A 15,943-nucleotide genomic window follows, 5' to 3' on the forward strand; every position below is an offset into this window, starting at 1 on the left:
AACAATCGAATACACCCTTCCTAACTTGAATCAAACTCAATATTGTGTAATTTTTTCCCTTTGTTTTATTTAGTAATTGTATTTTGTAGCGGTATTTGTGATATACTCCATGTGCTGTATTTTGTGGATTATATAGTAAAATACTATGTATGGGTTTAGTCACTAAATAAAATCATTCATTCATACCCTTCTTAGACCAACGAGAACGGTATAGAAGAAATTTATAGCAACAAAAATACAATGCACTTCAAAAATGGGCCCAAAACTGACAGAAAAAATGGAATATTCACACTATTTTGTCAGAAAATATGTTCACAATATGGTCACACAATATACCTGTCTAGGTATACTGTGTAAGTCGAGCCACGATCTTAAGAAAATGTCGGCCATGATTTGGGACAACTTTAAAAGGTAAAACCAGCTTAGAAGTGGTACTGCAATATGATAGAGCAAACACAGTTAAAATGTACGCTTTTTATAAAGACTTAACTGCGTTTATTTCTTCTGTTTGGTTTCGTTACTGCAGTTTATCATTTGCTTTAGCCAATGCCAACAAGCGTAACACCAACTTTAATATATTCCAGCCGACACTTGATAGAGTATGTATCTGTTAATATTCGTATAAAAATGTAGCAGAACCACATGAAATTAACTAAAAATCAAGCTTAAAACACACCCGCTGACACTTAATCTTCTTGACCTTTGGTCTAACTAGGGCGGTCCTTGCGATGGTAATATGGAGGACAAAAAAAAAAGATTGAAGGCACATTTTTCTTTTGAATGTTAATTGTCCCATGTCTTCTAAGGTACTCCGTATTGTGATGATTGCTGAACACAATACACCTTGGTGTACGGAAGTGAAGTAACGGTGAAATTGATATTGACGTTGTGATCCGAACTTGTATGCACCTTTGAAATGAAGTATACAATCCCTTAGATAGTTGTCATAAAAAAAATTTTAAGTGATACGTGCATTTTCTTAAGAATAAGATATATTTAACAATTCTAATTCAAACTGTTCAGCTGGTGTATATCATAGCGAGAATAAACAACAATTATACAGATAGCCGATGTATTTGCACCTGAATGCAAATTTATTTCAAATATTTTCTTCTTAAAATGTGTGATTGACGTAGAGCGTGTTCCAGCTGAGACAAAAAGTAACTAAAAGTTACTAAAAGTAACTTTTTCTGTTCCAGCTGAGGCTATTTAGCAGCTGGAACGACAGAAAAGTTACTTCAAAGTAACTTTTTCAGTAACTTTTACTAAAGGTAGTTAAGGAGCATCTTTAGTTAAGTAACTTAACATCATTATCATCACTACAATAATATAAAACTTTTATGATGGCTAACACACAAAAGTTTGAAGACTATGAGCCTTTATGCAGGGAAGAGAATGCAACTGCAATTGTTCAAAGAACCAGTGATGGTAAACAATCTTATTTTGACCTTAAAATGATTTTTAATAAAAAATTCATTGGTAAAGTTCAAGCATTAATGTGATCTGCTGGGCATATCTAGAGAAGCTTGGTTGAATAGTTTGTTGGGGGTGAAGTCTTCAGGTCTTGCTTTAGGAAGCTTCTAATTAAATTCCTGTAATCCTTGGACAGTTGCTAGCCTATCCAAAGTCAGTGGTAAATTGTTTTGTAGAGATGGCATAGCCTAGAGTGAGTAATAGGTCTAATTGTCCAGAAAAAAATGTATGTAGTTCAAAAAAAGCTTAGTTCAATCCCACTTGACAGAAAGAAACACTGTGTTACTCTGGAAGCTGATTTAAAACATTCAATGATAATTACTTAAGCTAGCCTTGGCTAGATTGAATCCTGTAATTCATTGAAGTGCTTCAAGAAAGTTTGCAGTTTATTGGTAGCCTGTAACAACTTTTTAATATTAATTTATAGATACATTTGAGCCCTCCTAGTAAAGTTTCTTGTAGGCTACTCCAGGCTTGTAAACCTAAGCTTTGGAGTTTAAGGCCTGGTGTTGCTGTTATTTTGGTCGGGATAAGGGTCAATGGTGTGACTCTGTAAGCTTAGCCACAGTACACCTAGCTATAATGATTAGCCTACCTGGAGAAATCTAGAGGAAAAACTTAAGAAGAATCAAATGTTTGTTGCACTCAAATGAATGCAAATGAAGAATCAATGTTTTGTAACACTCCCAGCTACAGACATTGAATCAGGATATCACTTGCTGTTCAATGCTGACCATTGGTCAGTATACAATTTTTTTCTTTTTTAAGTAGGCCTAACTTCTTGCTACATTAGAAAATAGGGTCAAAACTAGTAGGCTATGCAATTATGCAAAATAATGTGAAACTCAAACCCTCATGTATTCCTATCAAAATAAGAATTGAGAAGAATTGTATACATCAATGCATACCAAAAAATCTAAGCTATGCATCAATATGGTTGTTAGGTACTTGTGTGTTATTCAGAACACACTCAATAAGTAAAGTTAGGTTCTTTTGTGAAACAAACTATGATGCAATTACATTTAAATTAATATTTATGTATAGAGGTGGTTAGGTTAGGTATTTGATATAATCCCCTCCCTTCCCCTGATATGCAAATAAGGTTTTGGAATTTAGGCTAAGAGATTGGTTAGATAAAGAGGAAATACTGAGTCCAGTACAAGTGAGATTCAGAATGACATTCAGCACTATTGACCATATTTTTACTTTGGAAATATTGAGATGGAAAAATGGTTAGCTATTTGTATCTTTTTAGACCTGAGAAGTGCCTTTGATTCAGTAAATAGGAGGTTGTTAATTGAAAGCCTGTTAGAAATAGGCTTGTCATCTTTTTTTGTAGCAATAATAGCAGCTATATATAGGAGGGTGAAGTTTGTTGTGAAGGTGATGGGGAAATTTTCTAGACTAGTTATGTCTCATTTGGGTGTGAAACAACGATGTACTTTATCCCCAAAGCTTTTCTCCTTGTTTGTTAATGATTTAGACAGTTTTATGAAAAAATAATGGAGCCCCATTTGTATCTTTGGATTGGTTCAGGCTATCATGTATATATTTGTAGATGATATAGTAGTGGTGGTAATTTCAACTATTTATTCCACAGCCTTTCTGATTCAGGGGTCATTCACCTGTTTTCATTCCCTGGAAATTAATCTTATACCTGGTTCCAAAAGTGAGATTGAATTTGTCAAAGCTTGGAGGTTTATTCCTCCTGTCTGTTTAAAGAAAACAGATGCATAATTGAAGTTTTGTTCATTTCTATCTTACATTTCATCGTCCTTTATTAATCTGTCTTGTTTCTTTTCTGCAGGATTTTTTTTGTCTCATTTTTAGAAAGATACAAATTTTTATTTACAAATTACTTATACTAGAAGCACATTTTCAAGACTTTGACCTAACTTAGGATCCCTTGTTCTAAAGGCATGATTGAATTTCTTGAAGCTAGAAATTACTTTTGTGGTAAATTCAATGCTAAATATTTAGTTCACCCATTTTGCAACTTAATAGTGGTAAAATTGGTAAGATTGTAAATTTTTAGTGACTGCAATATATTTCACCCATTTCTAATTGCAGTAGAAAGGAAAGCCACTGGTAAGGACATTTTTATGCAGAAAGGCAGCAAGTTATTTATTACTAATCAACTACAGCAGGTATATCTATTGCTTTCTTTAACCATCAATAAAGATAAAATGCATGCTGAAAACTGAATGCTCTTTGGAAACTTTCTTTAGACACACTAATTGTGAGATGGATATCAACAAAATTCCAACAGGGTTTGTATTTACTTAAGATTTACAAACAAGCATATTGAATGCTTAAATTTGTGATATCCTAATCTCTAAACAGTAAACTAGATTCCTTACATTTCCTAATACTTTTCCACCAGCTCATTTCAGCAAAATCATTTGTAATGACAATACACCCTTTGCTTGGGTGGCCTGGCCTCTCCAAAATGAAAGACAACTGCTAGTAGGCTAAGCTAGTTCTGCTTGAAATTTGCTATATGAGTTAAGGTATCACTGAGATGGATTATGTTTTTTGCCGCATTTTTAACTGGATTATGAAGCCCATCTCTAAGTTGAACAAAAGATGAATTTTATCCATCTTTTGTTGGTTTCACAAGGATTTTAGTTGAACTTGAATCCCTGTGAAAATGGCCCCTAAGAAACTTTTATAAGATATTAAAAACTTCAGGGTGAAAAATGAGTTATTAAGGAGGGGGAAGCTACCCTAATTTATGAATCATTTAAGAATTTACTGTAGCTACTAGCCCCTGACAAATCTTGGAAACACAAACTTTAGATGTCAAGTATAATAAAACAAAGATGTTATTATCCTTGACATTGCAAGTTACTCAGAATTACAATGGACACCACCAAATTAAGCATTTATGTTTGCACTAATTTGTTGTAAATTCAGAAAAGCAAGTTAATGTTTACATTCCATCAGAAATTTGTAATTTTGCAACAAGCCAACAACTGCATCCATAACCAAAATGATAAGATGCTTATCAATACATTTCTGAGAAAAAAAAAATATTTGATGGGAGAATTTTCTGCAGGAAAAATTCTCCACAAAGAGGAAATTCTAAATAGGAAAAGTTATGTGATTTGATTTCCCCTCCACAATACTCTGCTCTTTATGCTACAGTTTGACCTTTTGTCTTAATTCTTTAACTCTTGAAACACAAGGGCCATTTAAATAAAATCAGAAACTTTTAAGACCAAAAAAACTGTTTCTATGTAATATAAAGAAATAACAAATTATTGGCTTTGGGTGAAACTAATGTTACCAAATAGTACATGAGAAATTGGGCAACATCATTCTTTTCCAAATTGGGTGTTGTTTAAAATAATATGTATTTTTCAAGAAAATCCTAACATTATGGGAATGATGGGAACCATTTTTGGAATTAACATATCAAATAGCATGAAACTTGGCAAAATACTTTACGGAATTTTCAAAACTGTAATTTTGGAGGCCAATATTATCTATGAGTAAATTTATTAATGCCAAACCTGAAAAAATTAATTCCAAGAAATTAGAAGTTTATTCTACAAAGACAGTGATGTAGCCTATATGATTGTTTCTGCTATTTAACCAACATTCTTTCTTGGGAAAAAAGAAAATAACTAAATGAAAACCATAAAATAGCCTAAACTCAAAAACATAGTCAAATAAAAAATATTTCTGCTATTTAACCAGGAAAACAAAATTAGCTAAATAGAAAGCATAAAACAGACCATAGCCAAAAGCCAGGAAGCAAAAAGAGACTTGTTGGTTGTACAGGCTGTCAGGTATTTAGTCAAAATGTTCCTATTGGATTAGTTGGTCTATACATATGGTAAACTTTTTCTTCAAATATGCACATCAAAATAAAGATTCACAATGATTGTATACAAGATGACATCTTTGTATACAAGATGATGAATAACATCATAATCACAGGTTACAACAATAAATGACTTGGTAGCAAAACAAAATAATGTATTTTTAAATAAAATCAGAATCCTTTTTTCTTGGTCCTAAAAAACTGTTTCAATTTAATAAAAAAAAATTACAAATTATTAGTCAACATAATACTTGTCTCCACTCCAACATTCATTTATACATATACCCCACAATACAGAAAATGGGGTAGCTAAGTAGTAATGCTATTTGGCAGTTGCTGCTAAAGTGTCAACAGCTTTTGGAATTCTATTTAATTGTGCTATTGGCAGCTTTGGAACTTTGTCCATACCTGAATATACAAGATTGTGTCTATAAAAATAATAACTTGCAAGATTAAATTGAATATTATATTACAACTTACCACCATTTTTCTTCATTTTCATCTGATCCTACATCAGTATCCATTATTTCATCAATAAGCAACTGTAGAACTAAATAATGTTGTGCCATTTCTGATGTACCACTGGCAGAGTTCATTGTATGAAGATTTGAAAAAAGCTGTAAAATTGTAAAACCTAAAATTGTTTCTAGCTGAGATAATCAATTGAATTTTTGAAGTTATTTGATATTTTAGGATTTTGTAAGATATCTGTTTCAATAATAGTGCGTTTTGAAGAGAATCAAGTATTTGAGATGAAAGGAATGCATACAAAGTCTATAGGTTCAGTTATTTTTGTTTTCTACCCATCAAAAGACAACAGTTTTTGAACAGCCATCAGATGAGAGAAATTTCCCTTCACAGAAAAATCCAAAATCAGCCATTGAATTTTTATGCACTCATCTCTATGCTATATTTATTATGAATTTTGGAATATTTGATGGAGGCTGTAAAATTTTGTTCCTTTATTGGGCTTTGAATAAATCATTTTTATCTTGGACTGTGGTCTCAAAGAAAGCCTAGATTTAATTAGAAGCAAATATAGTAAACTGAAAACTGTGTTGTGACTACTCTGCTTTATAAAGGTTAAACTTGGTGAACTGAATATTTCAAATATATGTCATCCACTTTACTCTAAATTAAATCCTACATGCAAGTTTCTGCTTCTTTCTCTTGTTAAGCTTAGGTCATGGGCCTAAGTATGAGCCTGATTTGGTTATTAAACAAGTTTCTGAAAATCATATTGCCCTAAAAAAAAATTTCCGTGTTCACAAATTCATGCCCAAGAAAACATTTTTAATTATCATGAAAAATTGGCATTTTTTATATAGCTTATACCTTTGATCTGATACAAGTTTAACCTATTCATAAGCAATTACTATAAAATTATGCAAATAAATAAAAAAACAAATTCCATAAAAATGAAGACATGAAACCATTACAATTTTCTATGAATAAGCTGAAATCAGTCAAGTATAAAATAAAACAAGATCCAGGACAAAACCAAAGTCTTTCTGCTATGCTAATTCACAAATGGCACTAATTTACAAAACTGTTAATGGGAGGGGGAAGGGAATGTATTTTGAAAATCTGAGGAGGGAGGTTCCTTGATGGATGTACCAAAATATATATATTTCAATGAAAATTCCCAAAGTATTTTGTCAAATCTAGGGGAACTCCCTCTCATTTGATGCAGATCCATTATTAACAAATCATTTAGTAAGCTCAAATACTTTTCAAGATAGCCTAATGAAAAGGCCATCATTTGGAAATTTTAACTAGCCTAGTCTAAAATTCTAACCTTAATAGTTCAACTGAATGTAAGAAAGTGATAAGCCTAAGCCAAAGAGTTTCAATAATCAACACTACTGTATGCTATCTCAGACACTAATGCACTGAAATTAATATAGAAACAGGATATTTAAACCAAATCTAGGTTAATGCCCACAGATTTATTGCAAAATTAATACCTTTCCATAATGAATTTGGCATTAAGTTATTTATGCAGCATTCTGCTTTTCTTTTTGTGAACAATGTAGGCCAATTTTATACAGTGGGTTAAATTTAAGATATAGGTTAGGCTAGCTTAATCAATCAGGAAAAAATGCAGAAAAAATAATTGTGGTAAAATTCTAGTTAAGCTACTTTTTGCTATCTTGGCAAGAGGTTACGTTATTCAAACTATACCCAAGACAAACAAGTTTAAACATGCAGCTAGCCTAGAATATCCTATTCATACACCCCTAGAGTGTATCTAATTTTTTTGATTTCAAGATCATTTCCAAAATATTCTAAGAGTTTCCTCTACTGGTCGGTGGCCTTAGCTACAATATTTACAAGGACTTATGCACAGGAAGTTATTCTAAATTCAGACTAAATGAGTCTAAAACAAATGTTATGAAAATCTTGGTCGTAATATTTTTTTCTATCTGAATAAGACCTTAGTTACTTTAAAAGCGGTTCCTGTAAAATTCAAGTAACTTTTCTAGTTACTTTAAAGTTACTTGATTTTTCACCTGGAACACCCTCGTAGTATCTCTCCTATATCCTGTTTTTAGTGCTCTTAAGATAAAGTATCTGCTGAGGGCTGTTCTAGCGTGCTTTGTGTAAATGTTTTAACACGAATACAGATTAGCCATTAAATGAAATAAAAAAGTGTTTGTCTGGTATAATGAATCCAATTATCCTTATTTTACCTATTCCGTCCTTCCCTTGATGAACAAGAAAAATTAATTACTAAACTTTTCGCAATTTCACTATAACGTTTTAATAAGGGTAAAATCCCAGGATATTAAAAGTTCACTGATTATAATGCCGAGAATAATGTCTTGAAAACTGTAGGTCGGCACATATTTTGGGTTATTTTGAGCCCCCTCTTTTGCAAGGTATAAATTGTAGTGCATCATCAGTAAGTCCTACTCATTATCTTGAAATACTCTAAAAATTGCTAAGGAAAAACTGAAAAAGAGTAGCACAGCCATTGCTATTATTACAAAGTCGTTTTGTCTTTGAGCACTCCTGCTGAAATACTCAGCTTCCATTAAATCCTGTCAAAATACCTCAATCCGACAACCTTGAAGGGATCTCTGAACATTTTAAGTCCTTTATTTAGTTTCATCATTTTTAGTCCAGAAGTTTCCAAATTCCTTTTGAGTCATTTAATTGAACTGCTCTATGTTAGTAATGTTTTTCCATTACAAGTACAAACTCATGTCACCTAAGCCTCACTTTTATACTGCATATATTGAGTAGTCTCACTCATTTATTCACATGAAAAGCCGTCCTACTCTTCCCTGTAAATGTGTATTTCCAAAACTTTCCTTAAAATTACGCGTGTGTCGCAGCCACATTTACTAACTTAATTTAACCTTTAGAGTTATGATCAAAATTTGGTGGAGAACAAAATGTCCTACTATTGCTCAAAGATAACCTGCTTTATCTTAACCCAATCACAATTGAGACGTAAAACTTGACTCGCTTCGTCCACTGGAATCAATCAAAACCCTAGGGACTTGATGGAATTACTTAATCTCCTTCTAACTATAATTAAATAAAAATCAAGTATATTCACCTGAAAGTAAAGATCAACATTAAAACTTGAAAATTTTCTTATATTTTCATTGTGAATATAAGGGGACTCACCCCTCGTATATACCTTGCTCTTTACATTAAAGGTTAAATTTTGTCCTAATTCGTTAAGAATGAATCCTGAATCACCAAGACCGTAGAATAAATAGTTGAAATTACTAGAAATACTTTAGCGTAGAGACCGAGATGTTACAAGGAGGTAAACCCCTCATATGCGTAATAATTTCTGATTGTTTTCAGTTTTAATGCTGCTGCTCGCTCTCAGTAGAAAAAAGTTTTCATATTTATTTTTTTATTGTTGTTTTAAATAATGCTAGAAAATTTTGCGCCCCCTTCATTGAAAGTCTCTTCCCCCATGAGATGTTTCTCCATGGAAAGATCCTCCCATGTTACCCCCCCCCTCAACTTTCCCATCCAAACCCAAAAAATCCCCCTGAAAATGTCTGTACACTTCCCAGTAACCATTCTACTATAAGTATACACAGGTCAAAGTTTTCAACTTGCATCCCCACCCAAGAGGACTGTGGGGTAGTAAGTCGTCCCCAAAGACATAGTTTTTAGATTTTTGACTATGGTGAATAAAATGGCTGTCTTAGAATTTTGATCCAGTGACTTTGGGGAGAAAATAAGCGTGGGAGTGGGCCTAGGCGCCCTCCAATTTTTTGATCACTTAAAAAGGGCACTAGAACTTTTAGTTTCCGTAAGAATAAGCCCTTTTGCGACTTTCTAGGACCACTGAGTCTATACGATCACCCCTGAAAAAAACACACATCTGTGATTTGTCTTCTGGCAAAAAAAATGCAAAATTCCGCATTTTTGTAGATGGGGGCTTGAAAAAGTACCATATGGTTTAGTGGCTAGTATTGAGGCTTCCCCTCAATACTTTGCCCAATCCGCGTACTACACAATAATGCCATTAGATCACTTTATTGAATAGGGAACTGGGATTCGGTTAGGTCAATCTACTGTATAATTAATATAATGCCTGCAGCCGGATTACGTGATTTTTATACACTGATTCTTATGTATAAGTGCTATTTTGGGTTTGTTCCAAATTGTTTTGTAGGAATTTCTTGGGAAAGATCAAATGTTCATGGTCACAGAACTCGAACAAGGGGAGACAGAGGCGCCATTTGGGCCAAATCTTGGGGTGGGCATGAACTCCATCTGCCCCCCCCCCCCGATTCACTTTGTGTCGCGTAGGAAAAATCTGGCTTTTGGCAGCACATTGATCGAATATTCTAAGTAAAAATGCATTTTCAGCACCCGTGTGTTGCTTGGAAATGTACTTTAACCAAATGTGGAACTCAGCCACACTGACCTCTAAGATGAACTATAACAACGAAGAATACAATCAAAGAGGTTAAGTGATTAAACTGAAAGTGGAAAATTCAACCAGACTACAGGCTGGCATTCCTCAGTGAGAAACTTTCTTATTTAAGTGAACAATAGGTCGGTGAAAGTAACTTTCATTGTTATGCTGAGGGTTGTAACCAAAATCTCAGTGTCCCTTCAGCAGAAATCTTCCAGATCAAATATATTTACAAAAAAGAAAAACATAACAAGAAAAAAAAACAACATTCAAGTTAACAAAAGGAACCGCCGAGCTCTCATCTTTGCAAAATTGTCAGCAAGCTGGTTGTAGTCCAAATTTTTTACTAAATCCTTCTCTGCAAATATCAAAAGGAGGTGACTGAGACGATCATCTCCTGTTGTAGACCGCAGGTAGTTTTTCACTATTTCTAGGCTAGAAAACAAACGCTCATTGCTCGCTGTTGTCTCAGGAAGTGTGGCAGCAATACGAAGTACTTTAATTACATCTGAGTAAGCCACTGGTAATCCCTGTAGATGGTCGACAATGTCTAGGAAGTTTCCCAGCTTTTTCTCCTCATTGAGCAAGTAATGCTTGGCAATACCAGCTTGAGATTCGAGAAGAATGCTTACAGCTCGCTGTAAAGAGAAGAGAAAAGCTTGAGCAGCTCTGTGTCCATAAAGTTGGTTGAGCTTGGATCCAAGGCTTGGAGCGTACTCAGCACTGACAATTTATCTCTGAACCTTCTGTCAAATTCGGCTAGTAGACAGTCAAAACTTTTGAAGTATTCTTGCTTCATTTCATCCGCCAAAGTAGTAGTCCAATTTCCAGATTCGATGAAATTCTTTTCTAGCGTCAAAGTTGTCACAAATTGTTTCCGATGCTTGGTGATCTTTTAAATTCTTCAAGGTCGTCCCTTCTGACCAACAGAGGAGGGTCTAGTCGCGGGTCCATTCACAGCAGGTACTTCAATTTCGAGTTCTGTTGGAAACTCTTTAGCCTTCTTGAAAAGCGATACAAATGAAGCATCTGAACGCAGGTCGGTGAGTTTGCTTCTTGTGGCCTGAATCAGGGTGCGCGATCGAGAAATAACCAAGTCGACGGCGACGGCATGGAATTGCTGGGACGGCGATTTCGTCGCTCGCGTAATTGCTTCTATGTAGTGCGATTGGAAGATAACAAGGAACGATTCCATCATGATAGGCCAGGAACTGACCTATTTTAGTCTATCAGCTTAGAGGAATTACTGCAAATATTCATAATTTATAATATTAATATAATCATCTAGGAAACGGGAATTTGACAAAACTTGAGAAATAGATTATGTATCTAACCTGCTTTCAAATTTTACATTGGTTAATAGCAAATACCGTTATTATTATGGCCGGCAAAGGACCCTTTTTGATGGAAGATTGGGCCCCCTGAAAAATCTGGGGTGGGCAATGCCCCCCCCCCCCCTGCACCCCCCGCCCAAAATGGCCCCCCTGAGTGGAGATATTGAGGTTTCTCGCCTAGTTTCAAGTAGGACGCTTGTATAAACTTGTTCCAAGTACCAAAGAATTACCCATTAATCAATTCAAAACCGAGCTGCGTGTGTGGTTGCTTGATAAGTATACCTTTGAAATAGATTAAGATGGATGGAATTGTTTATTGGAAGTCCTGTGGTGGCGTAGTGGATTTGACGTTAGCTTGGTAATACGGGACCCAGAGATCGAATCACGCTGCAGGATTGCGCTGCAGGGCCGACGCAGGGACCTTAATAGTCAAGAAGCGTTGTTAATTCTTAAATAATTATAATTGTTTATTGGTTTTTGTTTTTGGCTTTTTTTTCGCTTCAGGATCATGACATAATGTTGTTTTATTATATATGTATTATCTATGTAAGTTTTTTTTTCTGGGTACACGGTTTCACCCTTCTGCGCATTATAGATTTACTTTTTGTTTTTGTTTTTTTTTTGTTCTTTGTTTTTATTATTTTTATACTTTTCTATTTTTGTTAGTAACGCATCCTCGCAAGCGACACTTATGGTGTGTTAGCGACTGATTTTGTCTCGGTTTTTTTCTTTTGGACAATAAATTAATACTACTACTAGGATAGCTGGTTTTCACTCAACACGCCCGGGTTCGATTCTCTTCTTGTGGTGACACAGTGGGTTTGACCTTAGCTTGGCAATACGGGACCCGGAGATCGAATCATGCTGCAGCAATGCACTGCAGGGCCGACGCAGGGACCGTAATAGTCAAGAAGCGTCGCTAATCTGATTATTTAATTACTAGGGGCTTGAAACTTCTATGAAAAGGTTCTCTGATACGTTGTATCTGATGGTGTGATTTTCGTTAAGATCGTATGACTTTTAGGGGTTGTCTCTCCCTATTTTCCGAAATGAGGCAAATTTTCTCAGGCTCGTAGCTTTTTAGATGTACGACTAATTTTGATGAAAATTGTGTATTTAAAATCAGCATTAAAATGCAATTCTTTTGATGTAACTATTGGTATCAAAATTCCATTTTTTAGAGTTTCGGTAACTATTGAGCCGGGTCGCTCCTTACTTACAGTTCGTTACCACAAACGTTACCAATTAGGCTCACAAGAAGCTATCAAATTTTGCAAGTCTTCATTACTTATATAGTTCAATATTTTTTCAGCACATTCAAACGGTAACTTAGGATAGCCGTTAAAGAGCGAATAAAAACATCTATTAGCCGGTTCAAGTAAATTATTCCTTTGCATACCCTTTCTGAATTGATTGTTTAGTATGCTAGCATATAATGGAAATTGCGTTCCATATATTGCTGTTTTGGAAACTTCTACTACATTTTCATTCCTGATATATACTGCTAACGAACTTGTTGCTTTTACCAAAATGTCGTAAAGTGAAATATTGGAATTAGCAATTTTTTCATTTCTCATTTTTGCTAGTTCTCTCAAACAATGACCAAAAAAATATGACTCAGTTAAGTCATTATCCAAGCAAAATTGACTCATCGAACGTATATTTTCTTTACTTAAATATAAATTTGCCGCTTTCATTTTAACTAAGTGGCAAGCAATAAGTTCAAAAGTTGTTCCATGAAAACGGAACATGTAGTTTCCAATAGAAGATAAACTGCAATCAAAAGCTGTACGACCATCCTTACTCATAATATTTATGTCAGACCCATGTTCTAGAAGCTCTTGAACAGATTCATCACACTTATTATCACAAGCATAGTGAAGGGCTGTTCTGCCATCTTTATCTTGAGAGTTAACTCTGGCCCCATATTTTAGCAACAGTTTTATAGTATACCTGCGAATATAAGAAGCAAAATCGTATTTTCTAGTAGAATGATAATAATCATAATTAACATAATGAAGTGCTGTTTTCCCAAAATTATCTTGAGAGTTAACTCTGGCACCACATTCTAGCAACAGTTTTACAATTTTCCCATGATAATTTTGAGCTGTAATGTCATATTTAATGTTATTCAGAAGCCTTGTGGGAATTTTTAAATTTCCAAAAGCATCAATCTTATCAGGGAAACAAATAAGGTGCAATGCTGCTTGCCCAAACCTATTAGTAGCGTTAATATCAATATCATATCTCAAAAGATTCAGAAGCATTGTGTAAGTTTCTACATTTCCAAAAGCAGCATCTTCTAACAAAAGAAGGTGTAATGCTGTTTGCCCATCCTCATCAGTAGCGTTAACATCAATATATCTTAAAAGAACTTTAACAATTTCGATGCATTTCGTTTCAACAGCTTTGAGCAGAACCTCAGGACTGTCTTTTACAATAGCTTTATTAGATAAAAGGAACTTGGTAAGGTTTAAATCGGCGTTCTTGGCAGCATAAAATATCGGAGTTCTCCCATATATATCTCGAGCATTTATATCAGCTTCATTGCTTATCAATAAGTCAGCTACTTCTTCCTGTTTATTTATAACCGCAATATGTAGCAGGTTTAAGCCGCAATGTCTAAGTGCCGTATTAACCTTAGCACCATAATTTAAAAAGTCTTCTACGATCTTGACATATCCTTTTTCAACAGCAGATTGCAACAACTCTGTGAAATTGATATCTTCGGGGTTTATACCAAAACCATATTCTACAAGAGCCTCAACAACCTCTTTAAACTTGCATAGGACTGCAATTTTAAGAGATTCTCTGTTGCTTGGATTATTAATATCTGGGCTATACTTCAAAATATTCTGAATAGTCTGTAAACTTCCGTTTTCAACAGCGAGGCGTAGTGCAGTTTTGCCATTTTTATCCTGATTGTCAACTTTAGCTCCATACTGTAAAAGGATTTCGACAATGCTTTCTTTTCCCCTCAAAACAGCAATATGAAGAGGGGTGCAGCTGTTTTCTCCTTTAGCATCAACATTAGCACCATTGTCCAAAAGTAGCTGAACAGCTTCTGTACTGCCTTCACTAGCAGCACAGTGCAGTGGTGTATATCCTTTGCGCCATGAACAAGCATATACACAATCAACATGGGCTCCATATTTGAGAAGATAATCAAAAATTTGAGAGAATCCTCCAAAAGCTGCTAAATGAAGTGGACTTTCCCCATCATTATTAATAGCATTAACATCAGCCCCATGCATCAAAAGATAATCAACAGTTTGTGGGCATCCTTTAGAAGCTGCTAAATGAAGTGGACTTTCACCATAATTTGTTCTTACGTTAACATTACTTCCATGCTTTAGAAGCAATATGATTATTTCAATATTTTTATCACTGTTCTTTATCGCGCAGTGGAGTGGAGTTTCTCCCCGTTTGTTTACTGCGTTAATCCTAGCTCCTTTGTATAGAATCATCTTAACAACTTCTGTACCACTACTAGCAACAGCCAAATGAAGCGGCGTGACAGAGGGCTTGATGTTTATACTGTATACTTTACACCCATAAATTAAAAGTAGTTTAGCAATTTCTATTTTTCTGTTGAACAAAGCATCACGAAGTAATATATATCCTTGTGACCATCCTTTTGAGTAAGAGAGCCCAAACGAATTGATTAGCTCCTTTGTTCTTTCCAGGTCTCCTTGACGAACTGCACAAATTAAACTATAGTTAACATCATAATTATCTCGCATGGCTACTATATTCCTTTTCAATATTTTTGGGGTATTAGCAGTTAAAACTTTGGCCCTTTTAATTAGCAGGGCTGTTAATTTTTTCTTAAGGAATGTGCCATATTTTTTCCGAAAATGTGCTTTTTGTGTCATCTCAGATTCCATAATGTTTACAAAATATGAAATATTTTTTTGCTACTAGTGGTATCATATTTAATTGTCAAATCTTTATATAGAGTTTTGAATATGTAATATTTTCCAAATCAATTAAAAAAGGAGTAGACTTAACCTTATCCTGTTATCATGGGATCGTGACGTTCTTATGATGTCATGAAAAAAATAGGAAAATTCGATTAAAGTAATGCTACACATCAGGAATTTTTGTTTGGGCGGCCAACGAGACAAGTTTACATTTATAAAATTTTTATGAACATTCGATTGTGACCTTAAATTGAAAGTAGACTGTCGCATGACGTCATGAGTTTACGTAATCGGTTTTATCGGCTAAGCTTTAGTTGACACCTTTGAAAATGGAAAAATACAAGACCACAGTAGGTGCGTTTGAGCTTTTTAGTTTGCGAGCAAATGACTTGTACGAGACCTGGATTCAGTCGAGAAGAAATTCGTAAAAATGAAGTAAAACACCTGAATACAATTCTTTTCGTTTTAAATGCTTTTTGCCTTTTCC

At 34.5% G+C, this 15,943-nt stretch overlaps 1 protein-coding gene across 1 annotated transcript in view; it reads right to left on the reverse strand.

Annotated features, from left to right (window-relative positions):
- The window catches only part of LOC136030620 (serine/threonine-protein phosphatase 6 regulatory ankyrin repeat subunit B-like), a 30,979-nt gene extending 15,559 nt beyond the window's left edge, over nt 1-15,420 (reverse strand). Inside the window, exons 1-3 of the mRNA XM_065709686.1 lie at nt 13,060-15,420; nt 10,706-10,837; nt 5,783-5,919 (exon numbers count right to left, since the gene is read on the reverse strand). Of these exons, the coding sequence (XP_065565758.1) occupies nt 5,783-5,919; nt 10,706-10,837; nt 13,060-15,420 (2,630 nt within the window). The remainder of the gene's footprint in view (nt 1-5,782; nt 5,920-10,705; nt 10,838-13,059) is intronic.
- Between the last annotated feature and the right edge of the window lie 523 nt (nt 15,421-15,943).

The sequence above is a fragment of the Artemia franciscana genome, chromosome 8 (genome assembly GCF_032884065.1).
Source record: "Artemia franciscana chromosome 8, ASM3288406v1, whole genome shotgun sequence".
Classification (NCBI taxonomy): Eukaryota; Metazoa; Arthropoda; class Branchiopoda; order Anostraca; family Artemiidae; genus Artemia; species Artemia franciscana.